Source organism: Pteronotus mesoamericanus, unplaced genomic scaffold (genome assembly GCF_021234165.1).
Source record: "Pteronotus mesoamericanus isolate MK-2021 breed Mesoamerican mustached bat unplaced genomic scaffold, CSHL_Meso_final contig_263, whole genome shotgun sequence".
NCBI lineage: Eukaryota > Metazoa > Chordata > Mammalia > Chiroptera > Mormoopidae > Pteronotus > Pteronotus mesoamericanus.
The window spans coordinates 6,588,564-6,615,044 of NW_026555112.1; the positions used below are offsets into that span (position 1 = coordinate 6,588,564).

General features: G+C 48.6%; 2 protein-coding genes across 2 annotated transcripts in view; one reads left to right on the forward strand and one right to left on the reverse strand.

The window, feature by feature from the left end:
• The window catches only part of NT5DC3 (5'-nucleotidase domain containing 3), a 49,593-nt gene extending 34,306 nt beyond the window's left edge, over window positions 1–15,287 (forward strand). The window contains exons 11-14 of the mRNA XM_054574616.1: window positions 1,010–1,096; window positions 3,760–3,900; window positions 9,880–9,944; window positions 10,939–15,287. Coding sequence (XP_054430591.1) covers window positions 1,010–1,096; window positions 3,760–3,900; window positions 9,880–9,944; window positions 10,939–11,191 — 546 coding nt within the window. The 3' untranslated portion in view covers window positions 11,192–15,287. The remainder of the gene's footprint in view (window positions 1–1,009; window positions 1,097–3,759; window positions 3,901–9,879; window positions 9,945–10,938) is intronic.
• Window positions 15,288–17,249: 1,962 nt separating this feature from the next.
• The window catches only part of STAB2 (stabilin 2), a 123,834-nt gene continuing 114,602 nt past the window's right edge, over window positions 17,250–26,481 (reverse strand). The window contains exons 64-69 of the mRNA XM_054574617.1: window positions 24,826–24,945; window positions 23,786–23,926; window positions 22,378–22,485; window positions 21,334–21,462; window positions 20,147–20,263; window positions 17,250–17,632 (exon numbers count right to left, since the gene is read on the reverse strand). Coding sequence (XP_054430592.1) covers window positions 17,579–17,632; window positions 20,147–20,263; window positions 21,334–21,462; window positions 22,378–22,485; window positions 23,786–23,926; window positions 24,826–24,945 — 669 coding nt within the window. The 3' untranslated portion in view covers window positions 17,250–17,578. The remainder of the gene's footprint in view (window positions 17,633–20,146; window positions 20,264–21,333; window positions 21,463–22,377; window positions 22,486–23,785; window positions 23,927–24,825; window positions 24,946–26,481) is intronic.

Sequence of the window (26,481 nt, forward strand, 5' to 3'; positions counted from 1 at the left end):
TTTTTGTTACTTTGCTTTGTGTGGTCAGCAATAAGGACGGCAGCTGATGTTCATGGAGGCTTGCTCCGTGCCAGGGGCGGCTCCGAGCGCTGTCCTCTGGTGGACTGTTTATGACTCAGTGGCAAAATTTAAGCTTAAGTCAATATCTAAATGAACTTAGATCGAACAGTTTCTTAAAACAAAATATAAAGCATTACTTTTCATAGTATATAACATTTAATATATAACATTTAAGATACTGGTAGCAAAACTTAGAAGTTTCTTCTTAAAGAGCATTTAATCACATGGCATATTACTTGCCCAAATTAGTAATTATTTCCTGACTAGCTATGTTTTATCTAGTTTAATATGTTTTGGTATTACACAAGGCTTGCAAATGTTTGTTTGGATAAATGATTGAATTGCTGACTCTTAGTGTGTAACTGAAGTAAGGTGTTTTTTTTTACACAATACATTCCTGGTAGGTTTATAACAACCTGCTAGATTTGGCATTAAGCATATTTTCTAGGCCTTGAAAAATTAGTTTTGATACAGCCAGTCCACTTCTAGGAAGTTAGTCTAAGAAAATGATTAAGATGTAGATGAAACCCTGCTATAAGAATGAAGGTACTTAAAAAATAGATAACAAAGTAAATGAGAACAAAATACATGCCCAGCATCAGGGAATTGGTTAAATGAATCACAGTATACTTATTGGGAACAGAAATTACATGGCAGGTTAATATTTGACCTGAAAAGATGGTCACAGCATGTTAAGTGTAAACAGATCATTGTCAAGAGGTGTACATACGATACGATCTCTCTGTTTGAAAAGTACATTTGATGTACGAGAAAGTCCTGAAAGATTACATGCTAATGTGCTTTTATCTTTATATTTGGATATTGAAAATAAATTATAAAGGTGAAACAATTTTTTTGAAGTTTAAAAAAGAATAGGTATTTTGGGCCATGGGTTATACCCAGGTCTCTACCTGTCACATATATTATATCTATATTTTCCTTATTGCAGGGCAATTTGTATGAGTTTTTGAAGCTCACCGGATGGAGAGGATCCAGAGTGCTGTATTTCGGTGACCACATATACAGTGACCTGGCGGTGAGGGGGAGCCTCTTGTCCTAGTTCTTCGTTGGGGGACAGGCGTGTTAGTGCCATTTATTAAGGAATTTCTCCTCTGGTTAAGACCGTTTTTAGGCTTTCATAAAAATGAGTAGCAGGTCACGTTTTTTTTTTTTTTAATGTCTCCTATTTTGCAGAATGGGATGAATCAGTCATGAAAAAGATAAATTTGGGGGGAAATGATGGAGGTTAGCAATTGACTTAGTTTATCAGAAAAATCTTTGCATTTAAATAATGGTAAGAAATAAATGCCAGTGTTCTTTCCTTTTCCTTTTATTACTGTGTCAGAAACACACAACTGCAACATAAAAGCTCAGGTACATCAGCCAGGGCTTGTTGCCAGTTTGTTGCTTCAAAGGAGTTCAAAACTGGCCTTCCTAGGAAACAGCCATTATGTGAAAATAAGGCTTCTCTTGCCCCTTGAAACAACCAGAGGAGCGTCGCAGGACTTGAATTGTGTGATGAACCTATAATTGGAACAATATCTACTTGGAGGTAGAGGGGTCGATTCCAGCACCCGTGGGTAGTGACACTTTTCCCAGGTGACCCCTGCACACACCTGTGTAACCACACCTGTCCAGCGGGTTGAGGTCTAGTGCTCCCATGGGCTCAGAATTAGAAGACTGAGGATTTCCACCCCAGCTCTGCTGATTATTAGCTGGATGACCTTGAACACTGATGTCCTCATTTGTAAAAAGAGTGAAATAAGATAACGCATTTGAAAGTGCTTAGTAAAGTAGAAATAGGAAGTGCTACTAATGGGATGTCGGCACTCCAAAAATGTCAAGCCCAGTGACGTGGCATCGTGGGTGTTTGCCTCTTGCTAAGTGGGATCTTCGGGCCCCGATGAGATGCTTTGTGCTGCCCTTAAGTCATGTGGGTGTGTGTACACACACACACAGGTCTTAACATTTTGAGAGGTACTGACAAAGCAGTTGTTCTTCAAGTGTGATCCCGCGGCATCAGTATCACCTGGGACCGTGTTAGATATGCAGATTCTCAGGCCTCACCCCGGATCTACTGAGCCAGCACCTCTGGGGGTGGGGCCCGGCCACCTGTGCTTAACTGGCTTCTCACGCTAAACTTTGGTATCAGGGTAATGCCGGCCTCAGAATGAGTTAGGAAGCTTTCCTTCCTCTTCCGTTTTTGGAGGAGTTGGAGGGGATTGATATTAACGTATCTTTAAAGGCTTGGTCAAATTCACCAGCGAAGACAGCCAGTTCTCGGCTTTCTGTGGCAGAAAGTTTTTTGATCGTTAATTCAGCCTCCTGACTAGTAGAGGTGTACTCAGACCTTGTGTTTCTTCATGATCCAGTCTTGGCAGGTTGTGTGTTTCTAGGAATTTGTCCTGTTTATCTAGGTTATCTAAATGTTGTGGTACATAGACTTCTCTTTTCAACCATTTTTTTTTCTGTAGAATCGGTAGTAATGGCCCCACTTAACATTTCTGATTTTATGAAATTGAGCTTCCTCTCTTTTTCTCTTAATCAAGTTAAAGGTTTGTCAATTTTGTTGATCTCTTTGAAGAACCAGCTCTTGGTTTTGTTGATTTTTCTTTCTATTCTCTAGTTTTCTCTCATCTGATCTTTATTTTTTTTCTTTGCTAGCTTTCAGTTTAGTTCTTCTAGTTCCTTAAGGTATAAAGTTAGGTTGATCTGAGACCTTTCACTTTCAATGTCGGTGTTTCTGGCTGCAGATCTCCCTGTCAGCACCGAGGCTGCGGCATCCTGGGAGTGTGGGGGTGTTGCATGTGCATTTTGATTCATCTCGAGGTATTTTCTAACTTCCCTTGTGATCTCTTCTTTGACCCATTGGTTAAAAGTGTGTTGTTTAATGTCCTCATATTTGTGAATTTTCCAGTTTTTTCTTCTGTTGAATTCTAGTTTCATTTCTTATGAGCAGAAAAGATACCTTGTATGATTTCAATATTTTTAAATTTTTTAAGACCCCTAGACATTGTGTATCTACTTGCTCGAGGGCAAGGGGTGTGGCAGTTTTTGTTCATTGTTTTATCTTGAGTATCTAGAACAGGGCCTGGCAGATGGTACTTGATAAATATTTGCCAAAGGAGAAAGAATTACCTTGTATAGGACAGTGATTGTATCTCTTAGCTTTTCCAGGACATAATTGACATAGATAGTCTTGGCCTGTTGTCAAATCATGGGGTTATGATATTTGAATGAAAAATGGGGTCCTGTGTGCTTCCGTTGTATGATCCCTCCAACTCTGATATTCTGTGGTTCCCCGAAACCCAGCAGGCCTTGCGCACAGGTGGAGCTCCCCAGCCATCTGCAGATGAATCGAATGAAGACCTTCAGCAGCATTTCGGTCCAGCCTCTTTCTGCCTGTGACCTAACTGATGTTTTACAGGCCATGGTTAATGATTCCAGACCCTGTGTTTCTGCAAGGGCTGTGACTCATAACAGTTATTTTCAGAACAGAATTTTCCCTGGGGTGACATGATCAGAGCCTTGGGCTAACTTGGTTTTAATTAAATGTAATTCATTGAATTCGGCTGGGTTAATAACTAACCGTTACAATTAAAAATAATTCAATGAATGCCCATCGTGTCGGGGAAAGGTAGTGAAATGGCTTAAATTCTGTTGAGATTGATGTTGACTTTCTGTGATCTTTGCGATCAGGATCTGACCCTGAAGCATGGCTGGCGAACGGGTGCCATCATCCCCGAGTTACGATCGGAGCTCAGAATCATGAACACGGAGCAGTACATCCAGACCATGACCTGGCTGCAGACCCTGACCGGGCTACTGGAGCAAATGCAGGTTTGGGATTGTTTTCACTCCTACTTTTCATTTAAACCTGAAGTTAGTCCACTAGTCAGTTACTTTAGATATTTTCTATTTAATCTTGGCTATAAAGTAGGAGGCATTAGTCACCCTGCAGAATAGCTACTGGGATTATTTTGCCCGTAAGAGTTTTGCCGATTTCCGTGAAGAGCCCTTTAAAAATACCCGCCAAGCCACCTGGAGAAAGGGCTTTGTGGGGCCCGAGTCAGTGCAGGTGTTGCTTTACGCTCCTCTGCCTGGCGGGTCCAGCGTCCTCACTTTCCCACTACAGCCCCCCTGGGAGATGTCCTGCGAGGCACTGGGATCCGAGAACCTGCCACCGCTGGGGTCTAGTTCTGGTTCTGACTCTAGCCTGCAGTGGTCTTCTCAGTTCTGGGCCCCAGTTTCCGCTTCTGTGAAATGAAGCGTCCCTTGGAAGGAACACTTCACGGCTTACCGGAAAGGCTCAAAGCAAGAGTCAAGGTCTCTGTGTGCGGTCTCCCATTTGATTTTGAAGATAACACCTACAAGGAGCTGGCTCACTGGAGAGCAGTGGCGGTGTTTTCTTCCTGTAAGTCACGTGACCAGTTTCCCAGGCCGTGAAGACAGCCCTCTGTGGCAGCTGTGACCCCCTTTCCAATCTCATGAGGCACCTTGCTTTCTCGCTTGGTTCAGCTGGCCGGGCCTGCAGCCATCTCGGCGTGCGTGCTGACTCTTTCAGGATAAGAGACGTGGATGCCCACTCTCCTGGCTAACGCAGCTTCTGCCCATGGCCTGCCAGCTCACTTTGGGCATGGCCAGGGAACTGCCTCACCTGGCCCAGCTGGCAGCCCGCGTGGAGGCGGCTGGCAGCGAGCTCGGGCACAGCTGCGAGGGGTGGCAGGCCAGGTCCTCACTCCGGGGCGCTCACATTGCAGAGCACGGGGCCCACGCGTCCCCCGGTCGTGCCTCCATGTGCTCCAGTTCCATTGGTTCTTGGCTCTTCTCTGACTAGGACTCGTTCTATTTCCTCACCATGCTTTCTGTGAGATGATTTTCTAAAAATAAAAGGCATTGATTCTGGGTTAATGTAGCCTTGAGTCTGTGCACAGGTCCTACAGTAATTAGTTACTCTTGGTGTGTTAGACATTGTGCTGCGTGCTGCCCTGCACGCATTAGTCATTTAATGGCCCTAGCTGTTCTGTGTGGGCAGGTACAGTGTTTCCACTGTAGAATAAGGAAACTGGGTGTTTGAGAGGTTGGGTGACATTTCTGAGGGCATAAGATGACAAAGGAAGGACTTAAACCCAGGTCCATGCTTTTGGGTCCTGTGTTGGTGCGTCCCAGCTGTGTGGTGCAGAGGTCTCAGGCGTGGCCAAGGATGCCTCACCTGGGTGCCGTCGCTCTGTGATGCTGGCATCTGGCCAGGTATACAACAGACACAACCTGCACGTAAATGGTGTCACTACATTTGAGCTTTGAGGACAGTTTCTTTGTTTTCCTCTCTCTGACCTGTATAAGAAATTTGATGATTAAGGGGTGTGTGTTTAGGGAATGGAAGTGCTGACAATACTTCTGTGATTGTATAGAGTTAATTATAAAAGGTGTAAGGTCAGACACGGAAGGAGAGGAAATTACCATTTATGTGGCTGATCTATTTTACAGGAGAGGAAACTGAGGCAGAAGCAAGCCATTTAGCAATGAGAATGTACTGTGTTCCAGACACTTAGGGCTTCCTGTCTGTGTCCTTCTCACAGCAGCTCTTTGACGTAGGGACTGACATCGTCCCATTTTACAGATAAAGGACCTGAGGCCCAGAGGAGATAGGGACTCGCTCAGGGACGGGGAGGCACTGGGGCCCGAGAGCCTTCGCCTCCGTGCTGTGCCCCTCAGGTTTCACACTGTTCGCAGCATTCTGTCCGGTTGCTGTCACTAGGATAAAGAGGATTCTTAAAAAAAATCTAATGTGTATCATTGCTCACCTTCCATGGAAAAGCCATACAATTTTCCAGTGATCCCGTGTCAAATGTTTTTAGAACTCCCCATGGGGTTGTTTTCAGAGCACATAGCATGTTATTTAGACTATTTTCTGAGGAGAAAAGTTTATCCCCTCAGGCAGGGTTGGATAGTTTTTGGAGCCTGTCATTTAGAGCGAAGTCTGATGAATTCAATACAAGTATATAATTGCTGGTTTTAAGAAAGCAGTTATAAAGAATAAAGATAACTTAGTTAAATAGCCTGGAAGTCCACTCCGTCCTGGGTACCCACGTCAGAGCCTCATGTTGCTGAGGGGTTGGCAGACTTCTGGGCCAGAGAGTCCACACGTCAGGTATTGCAGCCGGCTAGTCTCATCACAACTACTCAGTCAACTCTGTGCTTGTAGGACAAGGCAGCCTCAGGCTGGATGTGGCCTCCTTGATATAGACTGTTGGGCGGCTGGTTAGATTGTAATGCCTGCTCACACAGGGGTGGGAGGGCAGCTGCCGCACAGGAAGCCAATCTATGTTTTGCTCAAGGAGAGTGGAGCATGCTAATTAATGATTGGAGCTAAAGATGGCTGAAGTGTCTGTGATGGATCAGCCTCTGGTGTGGCTTCTGGTTGGTCTTTTCCGAGGCTGACCACCCACCCTGGAATGTGTGGTTTCACTTTGAGATTAATTATAACTGATTAAAAGACAAGTCTTTGACATGTTTTACAGTAGATTTTAGACACGTGAGACTGTTGTTTTCTGAAGTTTGGCCTGGTACGGGGAACAGAGCTGGAGAAAGGGGATGGCTGAAGAGAACATTGTTTTTTTAATGGGAGAGACTTTAGCCTGTTTGAGTGCTGATGGGACGGATCCAGGTGAGGAAGTTGATCGTATGGGAGAGATAAGGGATGGAGAAAAGTTCTTGGGGGCGGCGGATGGGCTGGCGGGAGGGAGCCGTGGCCAGGTGCAGGGTGGGCCTTTGATGGCCCCTTAGGGCTTCCTGTCTGTTTCCTTCTCACAGCAGCTCTTTGACCTAGGGACTGACATCGTCCCCTTTTTACAGATAAAGGACCTGAGGGTGGGCTGGGTTAAGGCGCATGCAGAGCTCAGATGACCCTCCTCTGAGAAGGCTCCCCGGGAGCCTCAGATCTTTGGGGCCCCTCCTCTGCAGACCCCTTCAGCAGCCTTGGGCTCTGCTGGAGATGGTCCGACACCCTGGGCCGCCCTCCATTCTAGAGAAGCTGGCCTGGGGAATGTGCCTTGAACTTGGAGACTCATGTTGGCCCTTCATGTCTGTAGAGCCCCCCTTGGGTTAGGGGGTCCACCTGAGGGGTGGGGGGAGGGGAGCATGTGCGTGGCCTGTGGCAACTAGTTTCAAAAAGGCGAATAAGCAAGTAACTTTGGTAATCTGTATTTTGGTCACCAGTTAGAGAATTCTGTCCTGCCATGGCCGGGGTGGGCAAGGGACTAGAAGCCGATCCCTCATACTGGGCACAAGTGCCTAGTGCTTGGGCGTAAAAGGGTGTTGGCAGAGGGGGGCGGGGGATTCCGTCCCACAGCCTGACACCCCATTCTATGTGGTATCACATTGCTTTTGTTGTGGTCTGCTTGCCCGGGTACACCCCCACAAAGGCCTCCATCCTGTCCTCTCTCGTATCTTCAGCATCTAGTGTGCAATGCTCAGCACATAGTAGGTGCTGTATGTACACACACACACACACACAGACATATATAGGGTCTGGTAGAAGTAACGCCACTGAATGTGGTTGGTAGGGTACGCGAATGTCTTGCACAAGATGGACAGAAATTTGAATATTTCACCTAAAATGTCATATGGTGTGCTTGAGTGTGATACTGTTATGTTACAGAATTACATGCTTGTGATTTTGTAATAAAAGATTTAGTATAGATTACCAGCTCATAATAAAGGGGTGTTATTTTGTGCAGACCCTATATATATATGTATATGTATGTGTATATATATGTATATGTATGTGAACATGTATATATGTATGTGTGTATATACATATGCATGTGCATATACATATATGTAAAAATATATCATTTGTGACACTACAGATTTTTGATCTTGTCACATCCTTTGTCGAGTGTAAATTCTGTCATGAGTAATTTTTTGAATAAAATGTCAAAGCTAATTAAAACTAGGCTCATAAAACCATCAGCGTCGCTGCAAGTGCCAGGCCAGTCTGCTGGTGCTCCACCGGCACACAGCTCGTGGGCATCAGTGTAGTTGCCCTGGCGGCGCAGGCAAGGGTGTTGGGCAAGAGACCTCACTTGCAAGCCCAGGGTTTTGTCGGAGTGGCAGAGGCCCTGAGCTGGCGAGCTGGGCAGACGTGGTAAACAGAAGGGCCTTGGCTTCCACGTCAGAAGCAGATGGTTTGCTTGTTTGCTCTTTTCCTCTGAGTCCTAAGGCTGCCCTGTGACCGTGAATTGCCGGGAGCCACCTGTCCCCTGTGATCACATGTGCCTCGGACTCTGGCTGCGTGTTTATTTCTGTGCGGCCACAGGAGCTTTGCGGAGAGACGGGTGAGGCTCCATTGTTAGGTTGGGGGCAGTTGCCGTTTTTTTGTTGCCTTTTGCTCATATTTTAGCTCAGCTCGAGAATTCTCTGCTTTTCCACCTGATCGAGGTGCTCTACCTTTTTTTCTTTTTCTTTGCCTTTTACAAAAAACATTTTTTTTCCCTTAAATATGTTAAAAGATAATATAATATTAAGGGAGACAGTTTAAAATAAATTATAGTTCTACCATCCTTGCATAAGTTAAGAAAAATTTATTTTTAATTTCTTAATATCTGCACATATTTTTACGTGCTTCCAAACCTGTTATTTCTACTTAACTGCCATTTTTATGTTGATGCATATATATAATACATGTAATAGGTACTCTGTATTAAGTATATGTTTATATAGGTAATACATGTGTCTAAAGGATACATACTGAGGTCTATCCAGAAAAAGTCCGGCCATTGTTAATATAATGAGAACAGTTTGCATGGCATCAGTGTAACCTGATATCCAAGGGGAGTGGACTGGAATGGGCATGCGTGAGCCGCGATGGCTTCACTAGTCAGTGGCGGGGTAGATGCTGCTGAGTGAGCATGTGCACTGTGTGGCTGTGGCCTTCAGGATGAGCGACTAGAGCAATGAATCTGCATGAGATTTTGTGTTAAGCTCGAACATTCTTCTGTGGAAACTATTCCAGTGATTGAGAAGGCTTCTGGGGACAATGCAGTGAGTGCACCTATGGGCAACTGGTCATTGGCAGCTTCATCACAACAATGTGCTGGTTCATGTATCAAGTCTCACGCAGAGTTTTTTGGCGAAACATCAAATCACTCAGGTGTCTTAGCCCCCCTACAGCCCAGACTTGGTGCCCTGCGACTTCTGGCTTTTCCCCAAACTAAAATCACCTTTGAAAGGGAAGAGATTTCAGACCGTTGATGAGATTCAGGAAAATACAAGGAGGCAGCTGATGGCAATTCCAGCAAAGGATTTCGCAGAGTGTTTTGAACAGTGGAAGAGATGCTGGGAGAACTGTGTGAGGTGCCAGGTGGCTACTTTGAAGGGGGCTGAGGCATCATTGTCCTGTGTACAATGTTTCTTACATCTTCCTCAATGAGTGCCTCTCTTTTCCCACAGTACATGGTTGGATACTTTATGGACAGACCTCATGTATTTTATGTGGATACATATGCCTTATGTATACACGTAGGCTTTAACAATACTATCACTAGTTTAATGTTGGCCTTGTTTAATACCTTCATAATATTCCATTTAATTTGTTAAACCATATTTCTCTTGTTGGATATTTCAAAACTATTTGGGTAAAGAAGGGAGGGTTGCAACTGGGAAATGTGAAAATGCATCTTTCATCCAAGTGCCCATCTCTTAGACGTGAATAAAATTTCTCCAGGAAAAAAATTTTAAAAATTGTCAAAAAATTCTCATTACCTAATGCATTTATGTGTATCCAGAACATTCTCGGTAATTAGCTGTGTCCTGCAGGTTCACAGAGATGCGGAGTCCCAGCTGGTGTTGCGGGAGTGGAAAAAGGAGAGGAAGGAGATGAGGTAAGAGCAGTGCATCTTGAACGCAGCGAGTCCGCCCCCCTGTTTGCGTGTGCTCAGCCCACATAACATGCCACACCTGCCCCGCGCCTACTTCCAAGCATCCTTTCTTAGCTCCCAGGTATGACTGCGACTGCTCCAGTGTCCGGAACCACCCACCTGCTGTCAGTGTGTGACGTGTGACATTTCCTTACGGCAGCAGCGACCTCCCTCATACCTCCTGCCCTTGCATTTTTTTCTGTTTTGAAAATCAGACAGACGTGCTCTTATTTCTGTCACCTAAACAGCCATGCACAACATACCTTGGTGCCACATTCCCTGCCAGGCCCCGTCTGACTTGAAAGCCCTGGGAGAGGGAGCCGCCCCCGCCTGCCTCCCGTTCCCATTTGGGTAGCCAGCAGCCCACTTGGTGGTGTTGCTGGCCGGCCGCACAGTGTGGCTCCGGGGACAGGATTGGAGGCGGGCCCTGAACCACAAGGAGTTCCTGGGGCTTGTTTGTAACCTCAGCTGTGTCAGGAGCGTGCCTGCACTCAGTCGATTGGTGAATGTGCGCCACCTGAAGAGTTTACAATATGCTTTATTTTCCTTACCCTCCTGAGTTTTCACTATAACCTTATCAAAAGGCAGTCTCGATCCCATTCTATAGATGAGGGAGGTTTGGAGACTGAGAACATCCTGCATCTCTGTACTTTCAGAAGCAGCTCCTGTTTCTCTGTAGTGTTTGAAGGTGTCATGTGCAGATTTCGAAGGGTGCGCACATTGGAACTGGAGCCTCAAACTGTGCTTTCTGAGGCCTCAGTGGGAGGTGGCATCGGTCGTTTGGCTGGATGGACGGACAGACTGTTTTTCTGATTAGAGGTTGGGGTTGCTTCTAGGCTAATTTGTCTCCCAAATGAGTCCTATAAAAATGAAAAAGGGATTTTGATTTCAGTAACTTTAACCAAACCAGCTATTTTGAATCATTCTTGGCCATGCCCCTCTTTTCTTGCCTCTTCAGAGAGATGACCAAAAGTTTCTTCAATGCCCAGTTCGGAAGCTTGTTCCGCACAGACCAGAACCCAACCTACTTCCTGAGGCGGCTGTCGCGATTTGCCGACATCTACATGGCGTCTCTGAGCTGCCTGTTGAACTACGACGTCAGCCACACGTTCTACCCCAGGAGGACTCCGCTGCAGCACGAGCTCCCCGCGTGGTCCGATGGGCCCCACACCTGCCGGCTGCCCCTCCTGCAGGAGGCCCAGGCCAAGTAACCCGGTGCTCCCCTGTGGACCCGGCCAGAAACAGCCCCGGCCCCAGACTGGGCAGACGCCCTGGGGGTGACTTTGTGTGGATGTGAGTGTTGCTTTCGGAAAAGACACAGCTAAGCCTTTTGATGTTTATTTCGTCCCTTCTGGAGAACACTGCCCAGGTCGTTGAGACAGAAGCCAGCAGCGCACCAGTCCCACTTTCTGGCACGCGTCGGGCTGAATAGCGAGCTGCATGTGGGAGCTCTGTGATCTGTCTTCTTGTTGACCGAGGTACTGTGACTGGTGTCAGTTATTCAGGGACAGCTGAGACTTCTTGATGCCATGTCCATAGTCCAGTAGGCGAAGTTTTGAACACTGTTCCTGACTCCACCCTGGAAAACGTACTGAACATACACAGGCAGTGCATTGGGAAGGGAGGGGCACAGAGGCAGGCAGCCATAACCTGCCTGCAGAAAGCTGATGATTTCCTGGCTCTACAGTAGCAAAATGCGACAGTGCGTAGCGGAGATGATCCCCAAAGAGCAGCCCATCCCCCAGCCTTTTGGTCCCAGGGCTTTGGTGTTCCGGTGTGCCACTTGAGAAGAGAACAAGGGAGAGGCAAATCCTTAGCTCTGGATTGTCCTCAGTATCTGTTCCCTGTGTCCTGCCCCACGCTGGGAAAGGACAGATGGTGCCACAAGTCATGGGCGGGTTCGCTCTTTTCCCCAGAGAAGGAGAGAAGGGCTTCTGGTTACATTTCCAGCGAGCAGAACAGATTTGGTAGGATAAGGCTGTGAGCAACAAGCAGGTCAGAGCCGATGTTTGGTGGTGGGTCACCTGAAAATGCCACCTGAGTGTTGGTTTGATGTGCTCATTGGAGGACAGAAAAGGAAACAGGAAAAAAAAACCCCAGCTAATGAAAATGCCATGCCATGACCCTCACTGGGTTGTGTTGGTATCTTGCTAAAACGAAGGCATTACCGGAAACCACCCTTTCCTGGAGGGCAGCAAACAGGCTGCCTCGCTTAGACGTGGGCTTGCATTCAGCCCTCAGCGCTTAGCTGTCTCCCACCCCGCCGTCCCCTTAGCTTTCTTTCCTGCCACGTTCGTGCCACTCTTTTGGGAGACTGGGGAGTTTTCTTTAGGTGTCTGTGTTTAAGTTGGGGGAGAACAAAGGGCGCTGAAACTTAGAGGGAAAGGGTTAGAAATGACTTAGCTAAGTGGGTATTTCTCGTGGCTTTCTAAGGACAGTGCAAGTGACCTACATTCTCAAACCTGATGCATGGCAGGTGCAGGAATGGACCTTGTGGAGAGGGCTTGCTAATTCAGCATTTTTATTGCAGTAATAAATGTATCTATTGGAACCAGCTATTGACAGAATGCTAGCTTGGCATTCCCTAGGCTGCCTGCAGAATGCAGACATTAAGTGAGTCCTATAGCATGCTTAGTAATGCCACTTGGTATAATGGGGTTTTACTTGTAATGTTTCTTGTATTTCACTGTGATAGTGAAGGTGACCCTTTAGGCCCAGGAGGCCCAATCAATTAGGCCCCTTTTTTTCCTGCTAAATTTTGTTATAAACACAGTGGTCCCTTCCTTTTCTGGAATGGGGCAGGCCTTTTGTTTACTGTTTGTTAGCTCCTAGGTGTGTTAAGAATCAGAGATTATTGGAGACTGTCATTTAAGGGGTGCAGGTGGGTGCCCAGAACTGCTCAGTGATGGGGTCCTCAAAGGACACGCTGGTGCCTTTGGCTTCTGCTTTGCAGGAGGTGAGGAAGTAGTTATTTTTAAAAAAATGTCTCAGTTTTTATCTGATCAGATATTCACTGGATGTGTCCCAGGTGCCACTTACAGGGTGTTTTGTGTATTTTGTTTACTCGAGAATGAAGCAGACTGTTTTTAAAACCCACTTTCATGGAGGCTTAGGTTACGTGAGCCAAGCCTCAGGGGAAGAAATACATTTTCTGGGTATGAATAATGAAATTCGCGATTTATTACCAACTAAGGCTTTGGTCTCTGGGCCATTGAACAGGGCAGTACTGAAGCTGCCGCATGAGGTCTCGGCGGGACCCCCGGACCGGGTGCCTGGCAGACCCTTGCCCGGGCCTGCAGCTCGGGTCGGGCCGCCGTCTCCACGTGCAGGACAGAGGCGCTGCTGTCCTCGTCCAGCTCAGTCATTGTCTTGACTCCGCTGGGATTCGGCACGCTGCCCTGGGCATCGTGTTCTTTCCAGCTTGTCCTCTTGTGCACACACGGGTGAGAGAGCCTGTTGGTACAAGGGAAGTGAGTCTGTTTTCCACCCTTCAAAATAACAATTTGGAAAGCGAACAGGATAAAATTCGTGTGCACATTTAAAAATATTTTCCATTTTTAGCATTGGCTAGATGAATTTGCTAAGAATCACGTGAACAAAAATTCATAGTCCCAGGGCAGTCCGTGCCAGCTGAAAGCAAGGTGGGTGGTACCTGTAGCAGGTCGTCCTGGAAGGGGCCTGCACGGTTGATTTTCCAGAGTTGCTTCTATAGATGAAACCTGGCTGTTTAAATATTTTAGGAGCTCGGCTTAGAGCTCCCACTTTCCTCCTAACATAACATCTCTCTCTCACCCTCTTCTCTTTTGCTGCTGTCGCCATTAATGCCATGGAACATAAACCACCTGTAACTCATTCGGGCACATCTCAGACTAAATTACTAGTTGCTTTGAATGCATCGGCCCTCTTCATTATTGCCAAGGAGAAATGGAAAGCAATCTTTCCGCCTAGCTAATTTAGCTTTGGATGAACTAAATGGCTTTTTTCCTGTCTTTCCCTCCCCAAAGGCCTTTGAATCAGCAGAGAGCTGTGCTCAATATTAGAATTGAATTCCACTATGTTGGATGCTCATTTGCTGCCACAGACCCACTTGGGGGCCCTCTTCTAGAATTCTCTAAGACTAAATTTGGCCAGAGGCAGGGTTCCTTGATTGCTCTATTCAACTATGAGAGGGCCTATGTTCTGCCCTCTTATTATCAATTTCCTTTTGCATCAATTATCTATTTTTTTCTCTCTTTTATTTGCCTTAGCATTTGGGAGCTTGGCTCCAAGGTCAGTTAACCTCTAATATCCTCGTGGGTTAGGGAAAGGAAAGGAAGTGAAGTTTCTTTAATGCAGGGGTGGGGGTGGGGGTGTCAGTGAACGTTCCCTGTGCAGAGCCAGATGGCACATATTATCCGCTTGCGGGCCATATCCTAGTGCCACTATTGCCGTCCTATTGCAGGAATGGACACGGCTCTGTGTCATTACAGCTGGATTGATGGAAACAGGTTGTGGGCTGCATTTGGCCCTTGGGTCATAGTGTGCAACCCCTACTCTAACGCAAAAAAGCGTGCCAGTGAACAACCTAATAGTGGGGGCAGACAGTAGGGAGTTGTTCTATAGGTGAGTGTGCCAGATTCTCCGAGGAGCCACTCTCTGGGCATATGTACCTGTGTGGCCAGTATGTGTTTCCAGCACATGGCGCGGTCGTGGGCAGTTGAGCTGCCTGCCTCGGGCTCTAGTTGAATATACCTCTTATTTTAATTGTTTGCAACTGTGCTCATCATGGGTGATGGGCGTGGCTGTGCAGGTAACCCTTCAACACCGAAGGACTTATTCCCCCGGCGGCTGGGCGCTCTGGCCGCTGGGCTGGGGGCCCTCCCTGGGAGTGTCTCCTGAAAAGCCCTGCCCTGGCCGATGTCACGCAGCCTCCTCTGAGCAGCTCCCTTCCCTGGACCTCCCGTCCCTGCCCAGGCGTGGATCCCAAGAACACACCTCGTAAACTTCTTGCACGTGAATCTGCATCTCAGCGGCGTCCGCTTTCTGGGGAACCCGCCCCGCCACAGCGCTTCTGTGCTTTCCTGGTGCTGCGGGCGTGAACGCTGAACTAGGAAATTGTTTTCTAATGACTTAGTAGAATGACAGCTGGTGCCTGTGTGATAGCAGGCACAGTAAATGCAAACTAGGTGGACCTATTTATTCTGAATGTGAATTTGCTATTTATTCTAAATGTTGATTTTGTTAGATCGTATTGAACTTAATGCCAAATAAAAGAGAACTGTATCATCCAGTCTATTGGAAGTCACTGGTTTTTGTGTGCCTCGGTTAGTGGCAAAGCCATGACAGATTCTCATATAACCAAAAAAGGACTATCCCTGTGGGAGGGGGACAGATTTAGGGTTCACTTCCAACCATCCTCATCCCATCATGCCCCGCAAAGCCCACTTGCATGTTTTCAGGGCTTGAAGGCCGTGCAGGGAAGCCACAGACGGAAAAGCGGTGCGAGCGTAGCTGCAGGTGGGCCGCAGGCACCCCGCCTGGAATTCCTCTCTCCCACAGACAGTTCCCTCCTTGAGAACAGGGGAAGGTGGTCACCCACGTGTTTGCCTGCCTTTAAAGTACCTGGTGAGCTGGAAATTGGAAGCGGTGTTTTAAGGGAAGAAAATTCTGAATAAGAATGAATTAGGAGGGAGTGCTACAAAGGCAGAGCAATACTGAGTTTTGGATAAATTTAAATATTTTGAAGAGCTTTTTTAAAAAATCTGTTTAAGCATGTGTGTGCATGTGTGTGTGTGAACACCCCGATACCCTGGACCTCTCCCTCAGCCAGGCCCTTACTCTGTCACTTTCCCATGGATAGCCTGCTGTTTCTCCTTCCGATCACTTGCCTTTGGGTACCCGTGATGGTGGCATTGGTGGACCCCCTAGCAAATCTGTGCCACATTATTTCTGGGGAGCGACTTCCTGGACACGTGGCTTCCCTCCAACCACGACAGGTTGTCCTAGAGGAGATGGTAGGCTGTTCTTTTTCCTGGAACTGGGACTTCTTCCCTTTCCTGGAGTTGTGGAAAGCTTACAAGATGCTCTGGGGCTTCCAGAACTTTGGACTTGACTCAGCAAAAACCACGATGATGTAGGACAAAGTTACGTGGGCTGGGAAAGAACAGAGAGGAGTCTCAGCCTTTCGTTTCTCCGTCCCTGCAGAAATTCCCATGCTCAGCCAGTAGTTAACCCCCAAGGGACAATTTGGAAATGTGTGGTGGGTGGGTTGGAGGGCGTTTGGTTGTCACAGTCATGGGGGGGCACTAAGGGCACTGTGGGGGCAGGGACCTGGTGTCGTGGACATTCTGTGTAGCACAGAGAGTCCTGCACATCACCACTAAAATTGCAGAATGTTTTCACCAAAAAATAAACACACCCTTCGTAGCAGTTAATCCCATTCTGCCCTTCTCCAGTCCTTGGTAACTATGAATTAATCTACTTTCTGTCTCTGAATGTGTCTGTTCTGGAAATTTCATATACATGGAATGTACCGTATGTGCTCCAGTGTGTTCAAGTTTTATCCATGTTGTGTGTTTCAGCACTTAGGTCCCTTTTCAGACGAAGTGACATTTCCTTATACGGATATACCACAATTCGGTTCTCCATTCATAAGCTGATGGGCATTTGGGTTGCTTCCATTTTTTTGGCTATGGTGAATAATGCTTTTCTAAACGTGTGTGTGTAATTTTATGCGGACATGCTTTCATCTCTCTTGGTTATATATATACACTTTGAAGTGACATTGCTGGGTCATATGGTAACTCTGTGCTTAACTTTTCGAGGAACTGCCGAAGTGTCCCTAGCGCTGCACCATTTTACAGTCCCACCGCAATGTACGAGGACTGCAATTTCTCCACGTCCTCACCAGCGCTTGTTATGATCTGTCTGTCTGATTGCAGCCATCCTGGTGGTTGGGAAGCAGTATTGTTGCAGTTTATTGTGTCTTCTTAATGCATACACAAACAAAACAATTACGAAATAAGTCATGAAGCAGATGTTGGCTGCTGAAAAGACCCTAGTTAAGTCCAGTAAGTGGATTTTATCTTCAAAGCTTGACCCCTTCAGTGGCAAACAGTATTTTTGTTCGTTTCCCAAAATAGTAGACTTGTTTCGTGGACTCTACTTCTTTTCCATAAACATTTATTGAGCACATTTCATGTGCCAGACACTGCACCAAGGGCTGAGATACAAGGTGAATGGGCGAGTGCCTGCCTGCGGGAGCTTACAGTCTAATAGGAAAATAAGACAAGGGCACAGTTACTATCGAGTTGGGTAGAACGGAGTAAGATCCACCTAAGGGTACACAGGAAGGACAGCGAAAGGTCAGAGGAGGGAGAAGTCCCCTGAGTTGGTGGGTGGATTTCACACGGTCCCTCACCCACAGAAACGAAACAAAACCCCCCAGATGGACCAAAGAGATGAGGTACGGCTTGAGTGCTTCATATACTTCAAAACGCTAAAGGACCTGCCGGTCCCCAGAGGCAACAGGGGCCGAGGATTCACAGTTGGCAGCCTCTGCGAGGAGGCCGCGGTGCCCAGGTGGCCGGGAGCGAGGCCGGCTGCAGCGGGCTGGGCCCTCACAGCGCCCCCAGCGGATCACTGCCCTCCAGCTGCGGGTCTTCGGAGGAGTCCTGGAAAGAGAGGCCTGTGAAACGCACCGAGAGGGCCCCGCGCCCCCGGCTCGCTGAACCTCTCCAGGCTGAGTGTTTCTTTTGGCCACTGGTCTGAGGCCCAGATGAGGTTCAGGACCTACTACTCCAAAATGCGACACCTTGGCTGGAGAAATTAAAAAAGTAATGGCAGAAGCAGGGAGGTCATTCTGACCTCGTCTCCCTGGTCCCCAGCGTCTGCAACACAGGTCATAAAACTCCCCTGTGATCCTTGTACCAGGAGGAAAGAAGACACTCTGACCACCAGAGATGAGGAATTTGGGGCCAGGAAACCTGTACAAGCCAATCTGGTTAAACCGACCTTGTCTTCCTAGTTACTTCTTCACCATTTACTACCCCGGCCCAAACCTCTTTGTCTTATCAATTCTTCACCAATGTATTGTTTCTTTGTCTAAAAGGTATAAAAGCTTCCTGCTCTGGTTGCTTCTTTGGGCCTCCATTCTCTTGTGAAGCCTCCCATTTACATGTAAACATGCAATAAAATGGATATGCTTTTCTCTTGTGAATCAGTCTTTGTCAGTTTACTTTTCAGACCCAGCCTGAGACTAAGAGGACTGAGGAAAACTCTTCCTCTGTAGCCTGAGCTGTGACTCTTCCTCAGTGCCCTGTGCACACATGTGTGGTGGGAACGCTCCTGCACGTGGCCGTCTCATGTCTCGTGTTGGAAGGTAGGATGGTTTAGCTGTTAGAGGCTCCATTGTGGGGACAGTTACTGCTGTTCGAAGCTTGTGTGCCCTGGACAGATTATTGAAACTCAGCTGTAGTTCCCTCACCTATAAAAAGTCGTAATAGGTGTGAGGATTAAATTAGATACTATATTAAGAAAGGTATAAGCACCCCACAAATAGTGGCTATTCCTATGATTACCTAAAAGGACATAAAACTCCTTTTAGGTTGAAATTTCATGTTGAACCAGGGGTGGCCATTGAGCATTGAGTCCGTCAGAAGCCCTATTTCAGAGGCAGCTGCCGAAGCTTCCTGCTGTCTTTCCCTCTGATGAGCACTGAAATTTTGTTAATTAGCATAATGGATGCCTTTGAGATGTCTGGGTTGGCGACGGATACAAAAGGCACAAGATTCTAGCATGCCACTTGTTGGGATGGTGCCCTTGGCTTGGTGTTCCTGTTACTGGATCATTTTGGCCATGTGGCCTGAATCCTGCCTCGAGGCTACTCTCTCCCCTGCCTCAGGTGAGCCTCTCCTGCGCAGTGCTGACAGAGCCCTTGGCTGAGAAGGCACGCAGCATGGTGAACAGGGTGGGTGGCTTTTTTCCCTCTGCTTTTTAAATGAGGCTGATTTCAGCATCATGCTTGCAGAAATAAAATATTAATGCATGCAATCTAGCTGAACTTACCCTTGCAATTTAGACCAGAAACACTTACATGGGTTTGATTAAAGAATAAAATAGGATTTATGATGTGGTTATTTTTCAATCTATTGCAACTGCAGTACCACAGACAGTCAGAACCGCAAGTATTCACGTTTGGCCACTGCAGAAAAATGTCATCTAATGCACTGCACGAGCTTCAAATGGTGCAATAAAATATTTTTGTAATGTTTCAGTGCAACTTACAAAAATTCAACAACCATAATACAGGCTTTGGGGAGAGGGACAGCATACGTCCTCGCAAGAAACTATTACAACAGCTCTCTGGTTTTGGTTACTATCGCAGGAAGGTTCTAGACTCATACAAGCTGAGTATTTCCTTAGACCTGAATAAGGCCTTCACCTCAGTCTGCTGAGGTACGCAAGGGCACTCAGCATACCAGCTGTCAGTTTTTCTTATCTTTATATAAAAGGAAGAATTCAACTTTATCCCTAGCTTCTCAGCCCAGACCTGGCAATGCAGGCAGGGTATACCTTCCACATTCAGTGTAAGTGCGGTACCCTGACGTGGGGTCCCCCTGGGTTGCAGTCAGTGGAGGCCCCCTCTAAGTCCAAGGATCACCAACTCTAGAAACAAACGGCCCTCTTCTCGAAAACCAGGGCAGAGCGTGCACCCCCGGATGGAAAAGACATCATCAGAGGAACGGAGCTCCTAAAGCCCGAAGCCGCTCTGACAACAGGCAGGACCATCTTGGACAACCATGTAAATGTAAGTTTAAAGCATAACCAAAGGAAACGTACCGTTCAAAGGCTTTACGTCTTATTTCCCAGCAGCAACATCATCAATGTGTGCGGCATAATTTAGCTCATTCCTTCTCCTCGTGACACGTCACCTGACTGTGAGGTTGGTGTGGGGCACCCTCTGGTTCTCCCCTACTTCTTATTGCTGGGGCTTCTGTCACCCACCCAAAGGAACCCAGAAACACTGAGCAGCCGCGTGGCTCCCTCCACTTGCGACGCTGGCTTTTAGGCTTGTTGCCCCAGACTGTTCTAGAAGTGAGCTTTTCTTGGTGTGAAGCTTTCCACTGAGAGACGTCACTCCCCTGTACCCAGTGGAACCTGTTCTTAAATAAATAATGCAGACTCACCACAAAGGGGTCGTAGGAAGGTTCTGGGGGAGCAGAGGTTGTGTTCTCATACAGGGGGTTCGAGATATTCTCAGGCAGCTGCTTGCCAAGAGCTGTGACGTCAATATCCTCCTCGGACTGTTCAGAAAGACAAGCACCAGGGCTGAGAGCCAGCCTGTCCCCAGGGCAGGACATCTCCTTCCGAGTTGGCAGGTAAAACAAACCCTGTCTGACTCACATAGGGTGACCTACACCAATCTTAAGTGTTCAGCTCAACGACTTCTTAACATGTCCACCCAGGTGTGACCACCACCCAAATCAGCATATCGGGCATTTCCATCCCCCCCCCAAGAGGTGCCCTCACGCCACTTGCGCCCCCCCGCCCGCTCCCCCCCAAATGCAGTCCTACCCAGTGTAATTGCTCTTCTGACTTCCACCACCCCGAGTGGTTTTGTCTGCCCTTGAACTCAATTTACAGAATTCATACAGTGTATACACTTGTGCTAAAAATGGTGTTTTTGAGCTTTGCCCTTGGAATTTACACAGAGGCAGGCTGTCTGCTAGAAGGAAGTGCACGGCTGCTTGGGGGCTGTGCTCAGTCTTTGCTGGGTGTGCCTGGAGGAGGGGCCCAGAGGACGGGAGGAGAGGCCAGGGAGGGGTGGGAAGCTCATGAGGGAGGGTGCTCAGCTGCCGTGCTGCTGCTGAGCCCAGTCTCAGGGTCGCTCCCTGGTCAGCCAAGACCTGCTGACCTAGATGTGGGCTCAACAGTTCAAACGGGTGAAATGTGTTTCGCTGGCTGCAGCAGGAAGCCCCACGGTGCAGGTCCCTGACCCTGGCCCCATCCTCACACTCAGCCTTGAAGCCTCAGTCCATCACGGTGGGCGTCTGTCTCGTGAATCCCCCAAGGCAAGCATGCATTCTGGTGAATTTGCATCCAAGCCAGACCCTGGCAGACAGGCTGTAGAATCTGTGCCATTGGCAGCCCAGCACCCTCCTGACCAAACCCGGTCTCAGCCAGCAAGAGAGGCTCGAGGCTGCCGCTGTGGCTGCTCTTGGGGCAGAGACCACACCCTGGAGGCAGGAGGTGTGTGCCAAGCACCCACGCTGGGTGAGCTCTTGGGAGCAGTATCGGCTGAAGTAGCTGGGAGCCAGGGGCTGGATTGCAGAGAAGACCCCCACCGCCACGTTCCTGTTTTTCTCCTTCCTACCTCGAAGTGCTGGAAGCCAACTGTTCTCCGGTTCAGTCGGAAGTAAGAATACGCAGCCAAAGCAATGGCTCCAATGACCAGGAGGATGGCAAAGAATATCCCTGTTCCCAAGCCAGTGTGGGCTGCAGTCTGAACACAGAAAGGGGAGGGGGTGGTACTTAGATCTGGTGACTCCCCCAAGAGGTGTGCTTTCCAGAGCCCATCCTGTTCTCGCTGGCCTGGGCATCTTGGAGCAAGGTGGAGTAAAGTTAATGATAAAATAGTTAACATGCATCTATCTTCCCTTACTCCTGCCAGATTCTGTTCTACCACATCCTTGAATGAAATAATCTATTTAAATGTATAGTAGCTCAGAGAAATAGGGACAGCCATTATTGTTTCTATTTTCACATGGGGAAACTGAGGCACAGAACAGTTAAGCACTTGCCCAGTATCACACAGGCAGTGAGCGGCAGAGCTGGGCTTTGAAGCCAGCTTGGCTTTGGAGTTTCTGAGCTTTACTACTCTGCTGTGGAACTTCCCCGTGTCCAGCTGTGCTCACCCTCCCTCAGGCTTTGGAAGGAGGTTAGGATACTAACAACATCGACCACCCAGCTCTTACGTAGTCCCTGGACTGTGTGCCAGGGACTGTCCCGATTATTTTACGTTAACTCACAGTCCTCCCAGGAACCCAGGGAGGAAGGCATTATGACCCTCATTTTGCAGGTAATAGGGCTCAGAGGTGTTCTGCGTCTTGTCCAAGGCCACACAGCTATGAAGTGGAGGGGCTCAGGATTTCTCACTTCCCTTCCAGTGGTTTCTCTATGGGTCCATCCTGTCCCTTTCATTCAACAAATACAAACGGTGACCGGGGTTGTGTTGCTAACGCGCAGGAGCCGGGGTGGGACGAACCAGGGCAGGTGTCCACGAGGCCAGCTGCCCTGAGCAGGGAGGCACCTCTGGTCTCCAGGGGAGCGGCGTGCAGGGCTTCCAGCAATGGTTTGCCCCTTGGAGAGTGGACGCTGGGCTCTCCCTGGCCCCTCCCAGGGAGCCCTGGATACTCACCACTGGGGCAGAAGGCGCTTTTAAAGGCCTGGAAATGACATGAATGATCCCATTGGAGGCGAAGATGTCCCACTGCACAATGGTCCTTCCATCAACAAACCTGGTCTCCTAGGGAAATAAGAGGAGGCTGATGGAGATCGGGGGTTATTGGGCTCTTTCTCCCCCCAGTGATGGCCCTTCCCTGGAGCGAAGTTGTTCATTTTGCCTGAGATCTCGGAGCCTGGGTTTCAGGCCTGTCTTCGCCAATAGGCAGCACAGGACTCTGCTCCCCAGCAGGACTCAGATCAGAGCACATAGTTGCCCTGGTGCGCCTGACTTGATCTAAGAGAGGCAGAGAACCTAAGGGGCCATTGGCCCAGTCCGCTTGTCTGATAGGTGAGGGTTCCGGGGGAAAACGGTGTGTCCAAGATCACCCAGGTAGTAAGTGGCAAACCCCTTGCCTCTGGTCTCCAGATCCATGGCCCTGAACATCCCTCCACACTGGAGAAGAGAAAATTTTTAAGCGATCGAATCCCTAGCTGATCAAAGTGTGATCCGCTGGCGTGTAGTGTGGGCGGTGCCCTGAGAGTTCACTGAAGTGCAGAACCTCAGGCCCCGCCCTTCACCTGCTGAGTTACAACCTGCATTTTAACACGCCTGCAGGTGATTTAAATGCCTGGCAATGTGTGAGAAGCACTGGTCTAAACCACCAACCTTCAACAATGGAAATCTTTTACTAGGTAAAAATAAAAAAAATACTTATTTAACATTCACTATATGTCAGGCACTATTCTCAGACATCAAAAGCCTTGAATCACTGAATCCCCACCAAAGCCTATGATTTGACGTCACGGTTGTCATGGTCACCATCATCCCCGCCACCGTCACCATCAACATCAATAGCCTGACCTCAACACCATCACCATGATCACCACTGACAAAACGTTATCATCATTACCACCATCCTCAACATCATCAACACATTCCATCATCCCCATTTTTCGGCTGAGATTGGGATGCAGAGAAGTTGGATGGCTTGTCTAGGTTCCTGAAGCTAGCGAGTGGCCGAAGTAGTTTTCATTGTAAGGTTACGTGACTTCAAGGCTCACCAGCTAATGCCTGGGATAGGCTGACAATCTGACAGAAGCGAAGGCGGTGGGTCAGACAGCTTTAAAGTGGTTGCATTTATAGTTCCTCATCACCGGCTTCTGAGGCTTGGTGGTCACCCATGGCTTATTTCCCAAGGGGTAGCGGTGGCCTCACAGCCAGTGTGGTGTGCTATGGTATGCAGCTAACACCATCCCCTTGCTGCAGGTTTACAGTACTTTCACATTAGAATAGCTGCCATCTATTAAGCACCTACTGTATGCTAGGAGCTTTGCATGTGTTATTTCCAGTTCTTCTAATAAGCTCAGAAGACTTTTCATACCAGTTGGCTCTGGTCCTGGCTGGAGGTGATGAGCAGCTGGCTTCCCAGCCTAGTCTGCAGCATGGTACCATTGACAAGGTCATTGTAAAAGAAGATGCTGACGTTGGTGAAGTGGTGCTCAATGTCCCGCCCAGACAGCTTCTGAGAGGCAAGAAGCAACACAAGAATGCTCTTTAAAGGCCAAGCGATATTTTTTTCTTTTTAATGATAAGGATGACATAGAAAAAAAGTCACTTCTCATGGCCTTGGCTTTATGCTGATCAGGAAAGGTCAGGTTTTTTCTCAGGCTTTTGGTGTCTGGGCCCTAGAGGTCCCCTCTGGCTAGGATGTGGCATTGAGACTCAGCCTTATGACCTAAGCAGAGCTTCCCAGCAGTGTCCCGGGAAGAGCAGGTTCTGAGTGGGTACCAGGTGGGCAGAGGTGTTGCTCCACGAGGCCCTGGGGGGTGACAAGGGCCCGGGGCTGTCAGAGCCCGCAGGACAGCTGTCTGTGGGAGGCTGAATACACATCGTCAGTCCCTCCGTGTGCCACGTGTGATGACGTTCGGGGTGGCGGATTGGTTGTATCAGTGGCCCTCGTTCTGCGTCCCTTCCTGTGTCCTTGCCCTTTGCCATGTGCCTCTCAGGGTCTCCCACTCTGGCTTTGGGCTCAGCTGTGTGACTTAATTGGGCCAGTGGTATGTCAGCAAACGTGACCAGACAGGGGCTTGAGAAGTGCTAGCAGGGTCGGGCTTGCACCCACCACTCCGGCTGCTGCCGTGGCAACAGGCCCCGGCTGGCTGGCCCGCTGGAGGGCCCGGGCCCCGAGGAGCAGAGCCCCACACCGGTCGGCCGAGATCAGCCGACAGCCAGCCCGTCTCAGGCACACGAGCAGGCTGGCCCAGACCAGAACGGCCCGCCGACCCGCAGGTGCGGGAGCTACAGAGCTGAGTCGCTGCTGAGTGTCGGGGTGCTTTGTGGCATGGCCTTGTTGTGGGGATGGCTAACTGATACGAGCTAGAACGACTGGTCTGCAGCACAGGCAGCGGGGGCCCGACTCACCTCATTTCCCGCTGGCTCGCTGTTCTGGGGCACGAAGAGGGTGCCGCGGGTTGACAGGTCGGTGAGGAGGTTCAGAAATGCCCGGCCCCTGGCTGAGCTGTTGGAGTAGGCCAGCATGTCCTGGGGGGGGCAAGGGGGTGATCAGGCGCGCCAGCGGTGTGCGGGGACGCGGCAGCTGCAGAGGACCCCATCACCCGTTCTGGAAAATTCCTGCCGTTAGCCCCAACTCAGCTGCCACGCGTCTGCTGTTTCTTTTTTTAATTATATTCTCCCCCATGACCATTTACCCCCCTTATCCCCGCTTTCACCTCCACCCATCCCCCTACCCCCAGAGCTGCCAGCCTGCTCTTTATCTATGAGTCTGTCTCTATTTCGCTTGTTAGTTCACTTTGTTCATTAGATTCTACGTATGAGTGAAATCATACGGTGTTTGTCTTTCTCTCGTGGACCTGGAGAACATTATGCAGTTTCTTCTGACTGCGCCCTGGCAGAGCTTCAGGAGCACTTTTCCTTCCTCCAGGGAACCCTACGGCCCTCAATCACAGCCACCGAGCATTCTCGATGCGGCAGCCTGCCCAGTCCTCTGAAACGTTCAGTCAAACCTTGAGCCTCCTGGTGTCAAAGCCCTGCAATGGCCCCCCCGTTTCACTCAGAGGAAAAACCAAAGTCCTCACAACGACCTGCGAGGCCCAAAGCTGGACGCGGGAGGCCCTCTGACCCCACATCCAGCCGTCCTCTCTCTCGCCCGCTCCGCTCCAGCCGCAGTGGTTTCCTTGCTGTTGCTCCCACTTGTCTGGCGCGCTCCGGCCTTTTGTCCTTTGCCTGGCTGTCCCTTCTTCCCTGAACGGTCTTCCTCAAATCCGCCTGCCTCAAATGTCACCTTCTCACTAGGGCCTTCCCTCCTCACTCTATGCAAAATGGAAACCCTGTGGCGCCCCTCCCCCACCCTGCCTTTCCCCCCTTCTCCCGCTTCTAGCATTCAACACTATGTACTTGTTTATTTTGTTTGTGTATTTTGTTCACTAATATAGCACAAGCACATAGTACGTGCTCAGTAAATACTCACTGAACAAATTATAAAAAATGAGAAATCACACCACCCAGCTCAACTCAGTCATTGTGCAGACAGGGCTGCTAATGGCCGGAGAAGTTAATTAATTTGCTCAAGGGCACATAGCAAGTGGGTTTCATTCTGACAGTCTTTTCTCTGAAATGCTGTCACAAGCCAAGCTCCCACACGGCAGAATTGTGGATTTGGGTGATTATCTTTAGAGTAATTACAGTCACCTTGATTTTCAGACCAGTGCGATGGATACCCTTGGTCTGTAGACAGTGATTCACCGTTTTGGGTTCCTTGGTCTAACTTCTGCCCTGATCCTGCAAGCCCTATATTTATGCCTAGTCTACTCTCCTTGGCTGTGTCTATGATCTTCCTAAGCTGCAGTTTCTGTATCTACAAAATGGGAATAATAGCAGAAGTGACCTCCTAAAGCTTCGTGAAGATTTATTCCTTCTAACAAGGATTTGTTGAGCACCTAATACATGTAAGCCACAAGGCAGAGAAAATCCTTCCCCTCACAGAGCTTACATTCTGTGAACTGAGAGAAAAGTGCTCTGAAGGCGCTCAGTGCAAAGTAAATGCTCAGGAAGTGTTAG